The 16,770-nt window shown below is 47.5% G+C and overlaps 1 protein-coding gene across 5 annotated transcripts in view; it reads right to left on the reverse strand.

Annotated features, from left to right (window-relative positions):
- LOC122809699 (zinc finger CCCH domain-containing protein 13-like) overlaps positions 1-16,770 on the reverse strand; it is a 1,891,555-nt gene that overhangs the window by 541,406 nt on the left and 1,333,379 nt on the right. For all 5 annotated transcript variants that reach the window (XM_044081418.1, XM_044081393.1, XM_044081403.1 and 2 more), the window contains one exon: positions 10,411-10,443. In XM_044081418.1, the coding sequence (XP_043937353.1) occupies positions 10,411-10,443 (33 nt within the window). The remainder of the gene's footprint in view (positions 1-10,410; positions 10,444-16,770) is intronic.

Consider the following 16,770-nt stretch of genomic DNA (forward strand, 5'->3'; position numbering starts at 1 on the left):
ACAACTGTACTATGTTTCACTGTACAGTCACATCACATTTAGGTAGATTCCCAAAGCTGAGGAAATGGGTGGAGGCAGTCAAGAAAGCTATAAGCTATGGGCTGGCTAGTATGCCCTGCAAGACTGCAGAGGCAAAACCTGCCTTAGATTTGAAAGAGAGAGGCAGGTGGTAATGTTTGGTAAAGGTGTGAACGGAGGTCCAGGTGGCAGCCTTCAGGATGCCCCGGGTGGGAACTCCTCTGAGGAAAGCTACAGAGGTGGATGCTGTTATGGTGGGAGTGTGTCCTGACCCCCTTGGGGGGAGGCTTGCCTTGTTGTTTGTACCAGAAATGGATGCAGTGTGCTATCCATTTAGAAATGGTTTGCTTGGAGATGGCTTTGCCCTCTGCCACTGAAGCAAAGCTAACCAGCAGATGATCATATTTTCTGAAGGGTTTAGTCTTGTCCAGATACTACCTGAGCTGTCTGTGCACATCTACAGAGTACATAATCCTTTCTCTTTTGTTTTGAGGGTTAGGAAAGAAGATGGGTAAATGGATGGATTGGTTGAGAGCCACACTGGACACCACTTTGGCCATGAAGGATGGATTAGTTCTAAGGGATATCCTGTCTGCATGGAAGATGATGAAGGGTTCCACTGCCATGAGTGCTTGCAGCTTAGAAACTCTTCTGGCTGAAGTGATGGCCAGCAGGAAGGCTGTCTTCCAGGAGAGAAAGTTTAGTTCTGCAGAAGAAGCAGGTTTGAAAGGAGGCAGGGTGAGCTTTTCCAAGACAAAGTTAAGGTCCCAAACTGGTGTTGGTGCCCTTTCTGGGGGGGGGGTCTAAAGTTGTTAGCCCCTATGAGGAACTGTTTGATGACAGAGTGTGAAAAAAGCTGCTATTCAGTGAGAAAATAAGCTGAAATAGCAGAGGCATGAATTTTTATAGAGGAGAAAGAGAGACCACTGTGTAGTAGATCAGCTAAGTAATCCAGGATGAGAGGGATGGAGGACTGCGCCGTATTGGCTCCCTTAGCCTGGATCCAGGTGCAGAACATTTTCCATTTATCTGCACAAGACTTTCTGGTGCTAGGGTTTCTGGCCTCTCAGATAACATCCAGAAAGTACAGTTGTGTACCTACCATAAATTTAGATGTTCGAGTGTATTCACTGTTGCAGTCATTACACTTGGGTTATCCTGCTGGCAGGCTACCCGCAGTCGGCCAGAATTCCAAAGTCTAGTTCTGGCGGCGGTTGCTGTTGCCTCTTCCCGGACGTCAGTGCGCCAGAGGTATACAAGATGCAGCCGACGCCATTTTCTTCAGTTTTTCTTGCCCCAGATGTCAGGTGCCCCAAATAGGTAGGCTAAAAAATTATGCCAAGAAGCATGCATGTACTAAAATAAACATTTCCTTCATCTACAAGCAAATACACCACAGATTGTATAGAATAGAGAAGAACAGAAAAATCCCAGCAAAGAAAAAGGTGATGGTGCGTGGGTAACCTGGACTGCAACAGTGAATACACTCGAACATCTACATTTATGGTAGGTACACAACTGTACTATGTTCATCGTGGTTCACTGTTAGTCATTACACTTGGGTTGAATCCCAAAGCTGAGGCTGGGTGGCTGGGCCTAAATAGGATTAGGAGAGGCTACAAGGCCCTGCAGAACTGCAGTGGCAAAGCCTGCTCTGGATTTAGAGTAGAGGTAAGTGGTAGTGCTTGGTGAAAGTGTGCACTGAACTCCAGGTTGCAGCCTCTAGAATGTCTTTGGTTGGTGGTACTCTGAGGAAGGCTGCTGCTCTGGTTGAATGCGGCCTAATGCCCTTAGGCACTGATTTGCCATGTTGTGAATAGCAGAAACAAATGCAGTGTCCTATCCATTTTGAAATAGTCTGCTTTGAGATGGGCTTTCCTTGTGATCCTGCAACATAAGCTACAAAAAGTTGCTCAGTTTTTCTGAAAGCTTTTGTTTTGTCCAAATAGAAGCGTAGCTGTCTGTGTATGTTCAAAGCGTGCAGAACTCTCTCCCCTTTATTCTGGGGATTTGGATAAAATGCTGGCAAATGAATGGTTTGGTTAAGAGCCACACTGGATACTACCTTTGGCATAAATGTTGGGTTTGTCCTTAGAGAAACCCTGTCCTGATAAAATGATGAAAGGTTCCACTGCCATTAATGCCTGTATGGTGCATGTGATTTCATATGAAACAGTATAAAATTGTTTATTTATAAAAATATATATGTTTTATAGATGTGATTTTTTATGTGCTACTTTGCATATATTTATTGATTCATTGTAGCTTTAAATTTTTATTGTTAGGTGGGTTGGGTTGAAGCATGTGACTTTATGTTCTCCTATTTAAATGGTGATTTTTTATATGTTAAGTTATACTGATGAAGGATGTAGACCCGAAAGCTTTATTTAATAAAGATCCTGGTGTATATTTCATTGGCTGTATTATCTGCCATGCAGCCAGATTTAAGGTTCCGAGTTGACTGCAGAATCTGATTGTTTTGTTGAGTCAGATGATGAGGAATTTGAGGTAAAGCCCAGACTGGGCCTTGAGACAAGCTCTTTAGGATTGGGTACCAGTGCTGGCGTGGCCAGTCTGGGGTAATCAGAATAATTTTTGGCTTCTCTTGTCTGACTTTTAGGAGCACCTTGGGAAAAAGAGGCAGTGGAGGAAAGGCATAAACTGTCAGTGTTTTCCAGCTGAATGATGGAGCATCCACTTTCCATGCTTGTGAGTGAAAAGTTCTTGTGCAGAATCTCTGTAGTTGGCAGCTGTGAGGGGAGGCAAGAAGATCTACGTCTGGGCATCCCCATTTCCTTGTTATCATGCTGAAGACCTGTGGATTTAGTTTCCATTCGTGAGGATCCATGAGATTTCTGCTTAGCTCGTCTGCCAGAGTATTTTTCTTTCCTGGCAGGAATTGTGCCTGCAGTTGTACTTGATAGGTCAGTGCTGTGTTCCACAAAGTCATGGCTTGCCTGGAGAGGGGGTAGGAATGTGTGCCCCCTTGCTTGTTTATGTACCACATAACTGGTATTGTCCGTCTTTAGTAATAGTTGTTCTGGATGTAGTAGATCCTTGAAGGCTGTCGGGGCATGCTGTACCGCTAGCATCTCTTTTTGATTGATGTGAAGATGCATTTGTTTCTTGGGCCACGTGCCCTGAATACATTTTCCTGCCATGTGTGCTCCCCAGGCATAGTCCGATGCATCTGTTGTTATTGTCCCTTGCGGTGACAGGCCAGTGGCCCACCATCGAAACTCTTGTTGCAAGCAGGGAATAAGAGTTATTATTGTTTCCAGGTTGTGGTAATGTTGAGTCCAAACACGTTTTAGATACCATTGTAGTTTCCTCATATGCAGTCTTGCATATGGAATTAGTAGAATGCAAGATGCCATGAAGACCAGAGCCTGCAGAATTTTTCTTGCAGGGAGCTGGGTCTTTGTTGCCATCATTTGAAAGAAATGAGTCAGTTGCCTTTGCTTGTCTGGCGTGAGATAAGCCATCTGGGCAAGCTTGCACCCAGGAATATCTCTTGAGAGGGCACTAGTTTTGACTTCTTTTTGTTTACTGTGTACCCTAGGCAAATTAGTAATCTTTTTACAAATGCCAGATGGTTTAGTAGAATGTCCTTGCTCTCTGCTTGAATAAGGCAGTCGTCCAAGTAGGGATATATTTGGATTCCTTTTTGTCTGCAAAATGCAATTATTGGTGCCAGGCATTTTGTGAAGACCCTGGGCGCAGTAGATAAGCCAAAGGGCAGTGCAGAGAATTGGTAATGCATTGAGCCAGCTATGAATCTGAGGTATCTTCTGCAAGATTGTCTGATTGGGACATGCAGGTATGCCTCCTTGAGGTCCAAAGTAACTAGCCATGCCTTCTTGCCCAGCATGGGTAGAAGTTGCTGCAGTGTTAACATTTTGAATTTCGGAATATCCAGGAAAGTATTTAGGATTGACAGGTCCAGTATTGGTCTCCAGGCTTTGTCCTTTCTGGGTACCAGGAAAAGTATTGATTAAAATCCTTGTCCCTGTTCTTGCTGTGGTACTCTTTGAATAGCTCTCATGTCCATGAGAGCAGAAATTTGTTTTTGTGCCTCTGCCCATTGGTTTTGTGGCAGGTCTGGCATACCTTTTGATTTTGGAAGGGTGTGAAAGTGGAACCTGTAACCCTGAGAAACAATATTCAGTACCCATTTGTCCTGGGTAATCATGTGCCAATTTTGTGAGAAAAGTGCTAGCTTTCCCCCTAAGGGTGCTGCCAAAAGGTAAGTGCTTGACATTTGTAGAGGGAAGTCATTGGGACTGTTTCCTATAAGGTTGTGATTTGTCTTCTCCTCCTTTGGGGCTGAAGCACCCCATTGTTTAGGTCTGTATGAGCCTTGGGGCTGAGATCTGCCTCTTGGGCGTCTGTATCTGCTTCTTTATGGCTTGTCTGACACCGGAAAGGACCAATTTTTAGAAGGCCAGTTTCTGCTAAATCTAGGTGGCTGAACCTGCAAGAAATCCTTTAATGTCTGCACTGACTTTGCTTTATCCTCCATTTTCTTTAACACCTCTTCTGCCTTAACACCAAACAAAGTATCATGCTGTAGTGGAGCATCCAATAATTTTACTTTAACATGATCAGGTAAACTTTGTTCTTTTAACCAAGCATGGCTTCGAATGACAGAACCTGTAACTGCGGCTCTGCAAGAAGCCTCTAATGAATCAAAACCACATTGCAGAGTATGCTTTCCCACTTGTTCAGCTGCATACAATAAACCCTGTATTTCCTTATTGTCAGGTAATTCTGAGTTTGTAAGCATTTTCTGTTTTAACAAAGACATTGGGTATTGTTGATATTTAAGCATGTGAAACTGGCAGTTTAAAGCCCTTACAGCTAAAGTAGCAGAAGTGTAAACTTTTTTCCCCCATCTATCCAGATCTCAGAGGGGACAGGGTTTTTTGCAGTGGAAGCCTTAACTCCTTTGGAACCCTGAGAAATTGTTTCTGGGTCAGCAACAGGGTTTCTATATAGAAATTTATGAGAGCCTGGGACCCTGTAGTACCTGTCTGGCTTGACTGGTGCAGGGGGTAAAGAATCAGGAGACAAACTGGATTCAGAGAAAACATCAACAAATATCAAGCACAGGGGGGATAGCCAGGGGCCTGTGCTGAGACAATAACAAAATCTCTGAGCCTTTTCTTGGATTCTGAATACTCCTGGCTCTCCCAATGGAAATGCTCCCTCATGGTGCGCAAGGTTTCCCCAAAAGAGTAATCCTCAGGTGGAGAGGCTGAAGGTATAGATTCTTCTGCATCAGAGTCCTCATAGGGAGGGAGAGAATATCCCTGATCTGAAGAGGAATCAGGGGAAACAGAAACCTGGTCAGAGAAGTCATAGTGTCTTGCCTAGGCCTTTTATCAGAAGGAGGATGGGAACCCCTGATCAAAGTAATTAAGTCCTCGGCCATTTTAAGCATCTGTTTCTTTGGCATGGATGACTGTCCAGGAGAATGCTGTACTTGTTTCCTTGTCTTTAATGGTGTTTTTGACTTTGCCTTGGACGCTGTAGTGGACGTAATAGTAAGCTGTGAAGGTCTGAAAACACCCTCAGAAGCCAATGCCTGCTCAGCGGCTCCGGACTCATCTGAGGGAATAGTTTCCCCAGGCCCAATACCCTTGAGTTTCCAGAGGCCTAGGTGTCTCCACGTGGGAGTCGGATGCGGCCTGTGCCTCTGAGGTAACGGGTGTCAGGGGCTGCGAAAGTGCCTCACTGAGAACTGGCAAACTGGCGACTGGCCTAGAAGAGGCTTTGTCGTTGGTTTTGGACCTCTGATGCCTGTCCTTTTCTTTGTCTTTGCGTTTTTTATGAATTCCGGTCGTCAGTTGTTCTGACGGCATTATGTAGTTAAATCTTCAGCCAAAGTAATGTAAAGCAAAATCGAACCGACACTTAATAGTGCGTTGGTTGAATCTAGCACAAAACTGACAACTAGCAACATCATGGTCAGGGCCTAGGCAAGGAATACAGTAAGAATGAAAATCCTTATGAGGTATTTGCTTCCCACAAGAAATACAATTGTTAACTTTTACTGACATCAGTATGGAGCAAGAAAAAGTTTCCCCAACGGGGTACTTAGCTTTATTTTAGACTTCGGTTCTGAAATTCAAGTTCAAAAATTTCAGGAGTCGGCCGACCGGCACTTGTGAACTGCTTTTGCTTCAGGCACCGTGCGGCAAGAAAGACTGAAGAAAATGGCGTCGGCTGCATCTTTTATACCCCTGGCGCACTGACGTCAGGGAAGAGGTGACAGCAACCGACGCCGGACCTAGACTTTGGAATTCTGGCCGACTGCGGGTAGCCTGCCAGCAGGATAACCCAAGTGCAATGACTGCAACAGTGAAACACGATGAACATCCTGTTTACTGAGGGTGGCAGATTGGTAAGGGTATAAAGCCAAGCTGCCAAATTGGATGTCTGCATTTGGGGGTGCATGAATTCCCCTTCCCCCTGGGAATCAGAGGAAGATTCCATGGGGGCAGTGGGGACAGGCTGTGCAGCAAGGGGTACCAGTGCTGTCTGGGCCAGCCTGCAGCTATGAGAATGGTCCCTGGATTTTCCTCCCTTATTTTGATCAGTACTTTGGGAATGAAAGGTAGGGGAGTAAAGGCATAGACCTAGAGGTTTACCCAGGGGAAGGACAGGGCATCCACTTTCCATGTTATGCAGTGATGCTCCCTGGTGCAGAATTTGCCGAGTTGCTGGTTGGTGTGGAAGGCAAAGAGATCAACCTCAGAGGTTCCTCATTTCTGAGTTATTAGTAAGAAGGTGTTTGTTGAGCTGCCACTTGTGGGGGTCCAAAAGTTTTCTGCTTAATTGGTCTGCCAGTGAGCTGAGAAAGCTTGGCAGGTATTGTGGTAACAGGTGTAGTTGCATGGAAAAGGCAGTAAACCAAATGGTCATGGTCAGCCTGCACAGTGGGTAGGAGTGAGTCCCTCCCTGCTTGTTGATGTACCACATCACTGTGGTGTTGTCTGTTTTGATCAGGAGAACCCCTGGAGAGAGAAGGGATTTGAAAGCTATCAAGGCCTGCTGCACAGCCATCATCTCTTTTAAACTGATGTGCACGGGGGGAGTTGCTGGGGGTTCCATTGGCCCTTTATGCACCTGCCATCCAGGTGTGCACCCTAAGCATAATCTGAAGCATCTGCGGTGAGGGTATGGGTGGCAGGGTGTGGGGAGAAGGGCAGTCCCTTGTGGGAGTAGGCTGTTGCCCACCAAAGAAATTCCTTCTTCAGGCAAGGAATAATAGTTAAGAGTTTTTCCAGATCTTGAGAGTGTTGACACCAAAGGCTCTTTAGGTACCACTGAAGTTTCCTCATATGCAGTCTGGCATATGGAATGAGTATGCAAGATGCCATGAACCCCAGGGATTGCAGGATTTCCCTTGCAGAAAGCTGGGGGCCTGGTGGCCAGTTGAGAGAAGAAAGCTAATAGAAAACTTTTTTTCTCTGTTGTTAGGCATTTCACCAGGGATGTTGTGTCCAGACTTGCTCCCAGGAAGATTATCCTTTTGGTGGGTACTTGTTTGGATTTCTTTTCATTGATCGTGTACCCTAAAGAGGCTAGTAGGTCCTTTACAAAGGCCAGGTCTTTGAGCAACTTTTCCTGGCTGTCTGCCTAAATAAGGCAGTCATCTAAGTAGGGGTAAATTTGAATATTTTTTGTCTGCAAAAAGCAATGACCGGAGCCAGGCATTTTATGAAAACTCTGGGAGCAGTAGATAAGCCAAAGGGAAGCGCAGAGAACTGAAAAAGTGTTGAGATCTTGCCCTGAAGTGATGATATTTTCTGCAGGACTCCCTGATGGGAATGTGGAGCTAGGCCTCTTTTAGGTCCAGGGTGGCTAGCCAAACGTCCTTGGACAGCATAGGTAGCAGTTGCTGGAGGGCGTGCATTTTGAATTTTGGGATCACCAGAAAGGTATTTAGAATGAAAAGATCAAGGAAGGGGCACCAGGTACCCTCTTTTCTGGGTACCAGTCTGGAGTAGAAGTCTTGGCCTATCTGCTTTGCAGGAACGTGTTTCTACTGCACCTAAGGAGAGAGCAGGGAATGGATTTGCTTTTGACCCTCTGCCCACTGATTTAGTGGTAGATCTGGGAACCCCTTTGGGGTTGGAAGGGTGTGGAAGGAGAATTTGTAGCCCTGGGACACAATGTTCAGAACCCATTGGTCCTTAGTAATGGTGGCTCAGTTGTTTGAGTGAAAGGAGAGTTTTCCTCCTAGGGGTATGTGATGGTGGGCAGAGGCGAGGTCGGAAAGGGGTGAGTCACTGTGAGTTCTTACCATAAGGGGGTGGCTTAGAACTCCCTGGTTTTGAAGTGGAGGTAGTCCACTGCTTAGATCTCTGCAACCCCTGGGACTGTTGTCTTGGAGGTCTGACTCCACGGGGCCTAGGCTGGCCCCGTTTACTAGGTGCAGTAAAGTACCAGTGCTTGGAAGGAAAATGCCTGCTAAACCTAGGGGGCTGTACCTGTAAGAAATCTTTAACAGTCTGCATAGATTTTGCATTTTCTTCCATCTTTTTGAAAGAGCTCTTCTGCTTTAGTACCAAATAAGTTATCTTTGTGCAAGGGTGCATCCAACAATTTTGATTTGACATGGTCTGGCAGGGGTTGTTCTTTAAGCCATGCATGTCTTCAAATGACAGCTTCTAGGGCATCAAAACCACAGTTCAAAGTGCGTTTAGTTACTTGACCAGCAGAGTGCACTAACTCCTGTAAATCCTTAGATTCTGCCCAAGCAGGAATGGAGACAATTTTTGTTTAAGGAGTTCCAAGGTATGTTGCTGACATTTAAGCACATGGACTTGACAATTCAGTGCCCTGATAGCAAGAGTAGCTGAGGTGTATACTTTTTTACCCCATCTGCCCAGTGCTCTGGAATCCCTGTCTGAGGGGGTGGGATTCTTAGCTGAAGTAGCTTTAAGTAATGACCTCAGGGTCCACTGTTGGGTTTTTAAAAAGATATTTGTGAGAGTCAGGGACTCTCTAGTACCTGTCTGTTTTTCTGGGAGTGGGAGGGAGGGCATCTGGAGTCAAGCTGGATTCAAGGAAGACATCCACCACATCTAGGACTGGGGGGATGGGCTAAAGGCCTGTGCTGTAGAAGGTCCAGGAACTCTCAGAGTCTCTTTTTAGACTGTGGGTATTCTTGATTCTCCCATGTGAAATGCTCCCTTAAAGTATGCAGGGTTCCCCAAAGGAAAAATCCTCTGGGGGAGAGGCTGAAGGAATGGATTCCTCTGCATCAGAATCCTCATATGCAGAGAGGGGCTGCATGTCCTCATAGTCAGATGCATCAAATTCATCTGACTCCTGCTCAGACAAAACTACTGGAGACCGATCTCTTTCTTTTTGAGGGAATGGCTTGGCTTCCCCTAATCAGCATGATAAGGGTCCTCTGCCATTTTAAGCATCTGTGACTGAGGCAAGGGAGCAGGTGCCAGAGAATAGCTGGTAGTCGGTTTCCTGGGGGTGGTTCGACCCCTGAGCCTAAGGAACTCTGTTTCAGAAAGAATGGTAGCCATGAAAGAAGACGTCAGTTTATGCGTGGATTTGGTGTTGAGGAGGACTTCCTCGGAAGCCGGTGCTTCGGCTCCAGACCCATCCAAGGTAGAGACTATCGCAGGATCCTTAGACGAAGAAGAGTTCTGTGGCATACCGGACTCCAAAAGGGTCTTGGTAGTGGCCTGCAAATTACCTGATGTGGGCATCAGGGTCTGCGAAGGCACCTCACTGAGTTCCGGAGGACTGACTACCAGCTTGGCGGTAGCGTCGTCGGAAGGTCTGGTCCTGTGCTGTCTCTAAGTTTTTTTGGAAGATCTGCTGTTGGATGGCTTACCAAAGCCATATCAGAATTAGAGGACTGTAAATGGAAATATCTGGCTACAATAAGGGCCCAACGATAAATAGTTCTGGCATTAAAGCACAGAACCGACAATGAGGAACATCGTGGTCTGGGCCTAGACAAGTGACGCAGTAAGAGTAGAAGTCCAGGTGTGGTATTTGCTTTCCACAGGCAAGACAATTATTAACTTTTTCTGATATCGATTAGTGCAAGAAAAAAGGATCCCAATGGGGTACTTGGCTTTAGAAGACTTCAACTTCTGCTTCACGCTCCACGGCAAGAAAGACAGATGTAATGGCGTCGGCTTGCCTTCCTTTATACCACTGATGAACTGATGTCAGTTCTCAAGTGACAGCATCTGATGCAGAAATACCAAGTCGGCCGAGGGCTAGCCTGGCAGGGATAACCAAAATGTGATGACTGCAAAAGTGAAATGCTAATCATTCACAACATAAAAATTATCTCCATTTCTTCTCCTCAATACACTCACAGTGTATAAACTGTAAAATATAGCCTACCTTTGCATACCGGCATCAGGGCCCCCTGTGAATCTATGAAACAAACAAACATAAAAAAACAATTAAGGTAAAAAAAGAAAATATCATGAGAGATTAGAACACTACTCAAAACTTTTAGTTATGTACTCACCATAACTTCAGATGTTTGGGATCCATCTCGCCTACATTCTGACTGATGGGTTCGGAGCCGATCCCTCGGCTCCGACTCGGCACGCTTATGCTATAGAGCGAGGCCTCTAATTGGCTGAGCTATCTTTATCCCAGGATGCACCACCACTAATCCCCCAGATCTTGTTTGTCCGCATTCATGCACACATGCGCAGCTTGTTTATATAACATTGCTAGATGTTTAAAGATGAAACAACAGGATTCGGACCTTCTGATATCCTCTGATCTCCAAGGAAGGGGGAAGGAGGGTGGGTTATTAGGAATGTAGGCGAGATGGATCCCAAACATCTGAAGTTATGGTGAGTACATAACTAAAAGATGTTATGTGATCCTATCTCGCCTACATTCTGACTGATGGGACAGCGTCCCTAGCACCTAAATCCCGGGTGGCTCATTGGAAAACACTCCTGAGCACTGTGGAACCAAATGAAGCTCATCCTCTAGATGCCACATCTAATTTGTAGTGAGAAATGAAGGTGTGCGGGGAAGACCATGTAGCCGCAGCACAAAGGTCACCAATAGCAAGCTTAGAATGAAATGCTACCGAAGTAGCTATAGCCCTTGTAGAATGAGCCTTGACAGAGGTGGAAAGCTCTTTGTTAGAATAAATATAAGCTTGAGTAATACAGTCCCTGATCCATTTGGCAATAGTGACCTTTGTGACCGCGTTGCCCAATTTGTTTTCTGCAAAGGACACAAACAACTGATCTGTCTTCCTTGATTGTTTGGTCCTGTCCAAATAAAAACGTAACTGCCTGTGGACATCTAGTGTGTGGAAAATAAACTCCGCTTTATTGGAGTATTTTGGGAAAAAAACTGGGAGCTCTAACGACTGTTGCAAGCATAAAGTAGAACAGACTTTAGGAACAAAAGAAGGATTTGGTCTGAGGGATACCCTGTCAAGTACGGGGGTTTCACTGACAAAGCTTGAAGTTCTGAAACCCTCCTGGCTGAAGTAATTGCCACTAGAAAGGCTGTCTTCCATGATAGAAACTTTAGATCACAGGTAGCTGCCGGTTCAAAGGGAAAAGAAGTCAGGGCACGTAATACTATATCGAGATCCCATGGAGGTGCAGGATGAGAAATCGGAGGTCTTAATAAAGCAGCACCTTTCAAGAAGGTCTTACACAATCTGTTGCTCATTAAAGGTGGGTCTATGGATTCATGAAAATTAGAAATCGCTGCCAATTGTACTTTGATGGTAGAAACAGAAGAGCCTTGATTGAAAAGAGAGGTCAGGAATTTGAGTACTTCTGCCACGGGAGTAGAAATGGGGTCCAGGCCCCGGAGTTGAGCCCAGATAGCAAACCTTTTCCATTTGCTAGAATACAGTTTCTTCGTAGCCGACTTGTGGGCTGAAGACAATATGTGCACCACATCTGGATCAAGTGCATGTCTCCTGACTATGGTCGGAAGAGGAGGAGCCAGGCCGTCAATTTTAATGTGTGTAGGGACTGGTGTAGTAGTCCCGACTGATGAATCAGAAGGTCTGGGACCTGGTCCAGGAACCATGGACCTTCCAGAGCATGTTTCCAAAGATAGGGAAACCACACTTGACGAGGCCAGTACGGAGCAATTAAGATCATCTTGCTGCCTAAGAGAGATGCCTTTTGAATCACTCTGGGGAGGAGAGGAACTGGAGGGAAGGCATAAAGCAGTCCGGTGGGCCAAGGATGGACTAATGCGTCCATAGGGCTCTTCCCCGGAGCCGGGGTTAGGGAGAAAAATTCTTTGCACTTCGCATTCAGAGGAGTCGCGAAGAGGTCGCAACACGGAACTCCCCATTCGCTGAAAATCTGCCTTGTAATTGTCATATTCAGAGACCATTCGTGAGGAGAGAGGATGGTTCTGCTCAACCTGTCGGCTATGACATTGGATTTGCCCGGTATGTGAGTAGCCACCAGGAAGCGTTTGGTCGAGACTGCCCATTCCCAAACTCTCATCGCTTCTCTGCAAAGAGGATAGGATCTGGTCCCTCCCTGTTTGTTCAGGTACCAGACAACTGACATGTTGTCTGAGTGAACAGCAATTACGTCCTGAGGGAGGTAATCGTGAAGGGCTCGAAGGGACAGGAGTACTGCCCTCATCTCTAGGATGTTGATGTGGAGAGGGGTCTCTTCCGGGTGCCATTTGCCTTGGACTGACCTGCCCAGGGAATGCCCCCCCACCCCGTCTGGGAATCGTCCGTGGTCAAAGTGGCCGCCGGATGAGGAAGAACAAAGGGTCGTCCCTGGTCCAAATTGGAGGACACTAGCCACCAGCGAAGGTCCCGTTTGCAAGAGTCTGTGATCCATATTAGATGATTGAGAGGGAGTTCCTGAAAGGACCACTGAGTTGAAAGAAGCCACTGGAGGATTCTCATGTGTAACCTTGCCAAGGGAACTAGCAGAACTGTGGCAGACATCGATCCCAATAATTGTAGGACCATTCTGGCTGGGGCTTTGGACATGGGGAGTAAGGCTCGAACCTGATTTTGAATGGTCTGAATTCTGTCTGCAGGTAGATAGACCCGCATCTGGTTTGAATCTATCTCTACCCCTATGAATCTTATTCTTTGAGATGGCCTTAACACAGACTTTGGCCAATTGAAGGTGATTCCAAGGGAATTGCCCAGTGATATTGTGGCTTGCAGGTTCCGTAGGAGTAGATGCTTGGAGGTGGCAGTTAGGAGCCAGTCGTCTAGGTACGGAAACACCTGGAATCTTAGACTTCTCAAGTGAGCAGTCACTACTGCCAAGCATTTGGTGAACACCCTGGGGGCTGTGGTGAGACCAAAGGGCAGCGCACGGAACTGAAAATGACTGCCTCCTAGGCTGAAGCGCAAGTGTCTCCTGGACGTTTGATGTATTTTGATATGGTAATACGCGTCTTTGAGGTCTATGGAGCACATCCAAACACCTTTCTCCAACAATGGGAGAATGGTTTGTAAAGTGACCATTCGGAACTTGGACTTCTTGACTGAACGGTTTAGGTTGCTTAGGTCCAAAATGGGCCTCAAGTCCCCGGTCTTTTGGCACCAAAAGAATCTTGAGTAAGTCCCTAATCCGATCTGGTCTGCGGGACCGTTGGATGACTCCTTTGCAGCAGCTTTGAAACTTCTAAGGCTGCGGTATCCCGTTGACTGGGTGGCGGGTCCGGGATTTTTTTGGACTGGGGGCAACAGAATGGGATGGAGCAACCTCCGGCACATTGAAGCACCCATCGGTCCTGAGTGATCCCTTCCCAGGCCTTCAGGTGCTTCGGGAACGACCCCGACTGGCTCGAGCAGCACAGTCGGGCAATCCCTCAGGGACTATGAAAAGCTGAAGAGTCACGAAAGGACTCGTGGTCTCCAGTGTTGCGAGGGCCTCTGCTGCCTCTGGGACAGCGTCTTCCTGATGAATTTCCCCCTCCTCTGCCTCTGGAGGGGGAACCTTCCTGCTGAGAGGGGTAAGACTTCTGAGATCTACGGAACCACATTTTCCCTCCTCTTTTAGCCTTGGGATAAGGCCGAAGGGAGTGGAAAATCGTGCCCCTACGGCAGTCAGAGTCTTACCCTCCTGTTCACAGCGGGTAAGTGTGTCTTTCACCTTAGGCCCAAACAGGGAGGACCCATCAAAGGGGGCGTCGGCGAATGAAGACTTGAAGGCCTCCGCGAAATGACACAGGCGGAGCCAGGCTTGTCTCCGTAGAGCAATGCCTGTACCCGCCGCTCTACTCGCCCCTTCGGCCGCATATGAAATAAGCCTCATGGACGAGTTCGAAATGGACGACATCGTAGCCAGCTGAGAACCAACCATCTGGGCCAGCTCCTCAGGCAGGTTACCTAAGAGGGTATCGGATAGCTCCTTAATCAGATCCCTCTGGAATCTCGTAAAGTGCGTCAGGTAGTTCAGAGACCTCAGAGTAAAGGCCGCTGAACTAAGGGTGCGCCACCGCATCGATCCATGCTCCTAGACTCTTTATTAGGAGGATGGATGGACGTAGAAGCCTCTGCTACATCTTGCTGGGTAGCAGATGCCACCACCATAGCATCCACAGCCACACCTTTCGTAAGGAACTCTATCTGGGGCACACGAAAGAAATTTGTTTGGACGAGCGGGCACCGGTTCCACAGAGTCTGGGTGTTCCCACGCCTTCGACAGATCAAATCCAAGAGCTCGTCAAGGCGGAGACACCCAGGAGGCGGAGGGCTGAGCCCCGAAGGCCTTCAGGAACACAGACTCATCAGCAGAGGGAGGTTTGGACTGCCAGCCGCCTCGTTGTTTTAGGGCTTCCAGGATGTCTGCAAAGGAGACATCATCCGAGGATCGACTTGGGGACCCCTCTGCATCATCGAGATCGGTGTCAGATGTCAAAGACTCGTCAGGGGAGTCAACGTGCTTCCTCTTGCACGTTTTCTTCCTGGGAGGTTCTTCCGAAGAGGCTTCAAGAAGGACCTCCAGGAGGGGGAGAAACCCCAGCGGGGGTAACCTGAGGCCCAGGGGCTCTGCTGTCTGCGGACAGGGGGACTGCCAACGACCCAGTCTCCAAAAGTAGGGAAGGAGCTGGGGAAACTGTGGAGGTAGCCAATGAAGATTTGGCTAGAGCACTCCTCATAGCCCTGAAGGCGGGACCACCAGAATCCTGGGAAGGTCCCCACCTTGCCCACGACAGTGGACGGTACTCCCCCCGCCGACGCACCAAGAGGAAGACTTGGGACCGAAGGCATCAATCCCGAAGCCTCCCCCCCAGGGCCGAAGGAAGAAGTCCGTGCACTGAACTCCGACCCGAGAGCCGGAGTCGGAGCAAGGGTCGGGCCTGACCCTAACACCTCCACTGGTTCCACCAACACCTGCTCCAACGGGGCCGAAGCTGTTGGAGGAGGAAGTACAGTAGGGGGGTGGACCATCGGCTCCGAAGCCAACTGGGCTGGAGCCGAAACCATCTTTTGGAACACCGGAGACTGGAAGAGTCGAAGGAGCACCCTGTCGATGTCTGAATCAGACATCCTGGATGATCTCGAGGATACCGATCGGGCCCGAACTGATTTCTCCATCGGCTCCGAAGGGCTCGGGGACCGCTCGAAGGACTCAACTATTATCGGCTCGAGGAAACCTTCAAGGAAATTTCCCTAGGCCGCCGATAAGGACTTCGGCCCGAGGGGAAGAGTCTGAGCCGATGACCCTTATCGGCTCCAATATCAGTGGAGCCGATGAGGGTGACCCGCCTCGATGCCCCAGACCTCGGCTCGAAACCAGAGGGGTCGAGGCTGGAGGCATCGAGGCAGACCGTTCCGACCTCGGCTCCGAAGTCCGTGGAGCCGATGGAGAAGTCTGCTTAGCTTTCTTAGCCGCCGGTGCCGACTGCATGGTGGGAGCCGGCGCTTTCCTCTTCTTAGAAGGAGACGGAGAGGAAGATAAAGCCTCCTCGAAGAAGGCTTGATTAATCCTTTGAGGATTAATTTGTTTTTCCTCTCCTGCAGTACTCGAAAGGAAAACGCATGCCATACACTGCACGTTTCCTGCAGATGTTTGGTGCCATGACAAAAGACGACGAGTGGTGGTCCGTTATGGACATTTTGAACCCACACCTCGTGCACTTTTTAAACCCGGAGGGTTTATGTTCTTTAGACATAGTCCTACAAGAAAAACAGACCACAACAGTAAACTTAAGGGTTTGACACAGGAACAAAAGTATGCCACTAAGTCAGAAATATTTAAATTGAAAAACTTTTTTTTTTACACAGAAAGTGAGAATTTTTTTTTTTTTACACAGAAAGTGAGAAAGAGAAAGGGGAAAACAAGGAGGGTCAAGACCCTCTAACTCAAACGGGTACTTGACCCACACACAACCACTGAAAAGTAGTAACCACAGGGGAAGGCCCCTTTAACTTAAACGGAACCTTCTCTGACAGGAAATTATACTAAAAATTCAATCAAACTGCGAGAAACACACTTGTACACAAAGAATAGCCGTTAAAACAGCTTTTGGGTTTAAATGAAGCAAATACTGACAGGAAAAGACTATATATATAGTACTTAGCCCAGCCAATGTTGAGACCACGTCCAAGCTCTGTAAGCGGCAAACGAGTGGTGGTACATCCTGGGATAAAGATAGCTCAGCCAATTAGAGGCCTCGCTCTATAGCATAAGCATGCCGAGTCGGAGCCGAGGGATCGGCACCGAACCCATCAGTCAGAATGTAGGCGAGATAGGATCACATAACATCTAA

This window comes from Protopterus annectens, chromosome 1.part1 (assembly GCF_019279795.1).
Source record: "Protopterus annectens isolate FY-2018-M chromosome 1.part1, PAN1.0, whole genome shotgun sequence".
NCBI classification, from domain to species: domain Eukaryota; kingdom Metazoa; phylum Chordata; order Ceratodontiformes; family Protopteridae; genus Protopterus; species Protopterus annectens.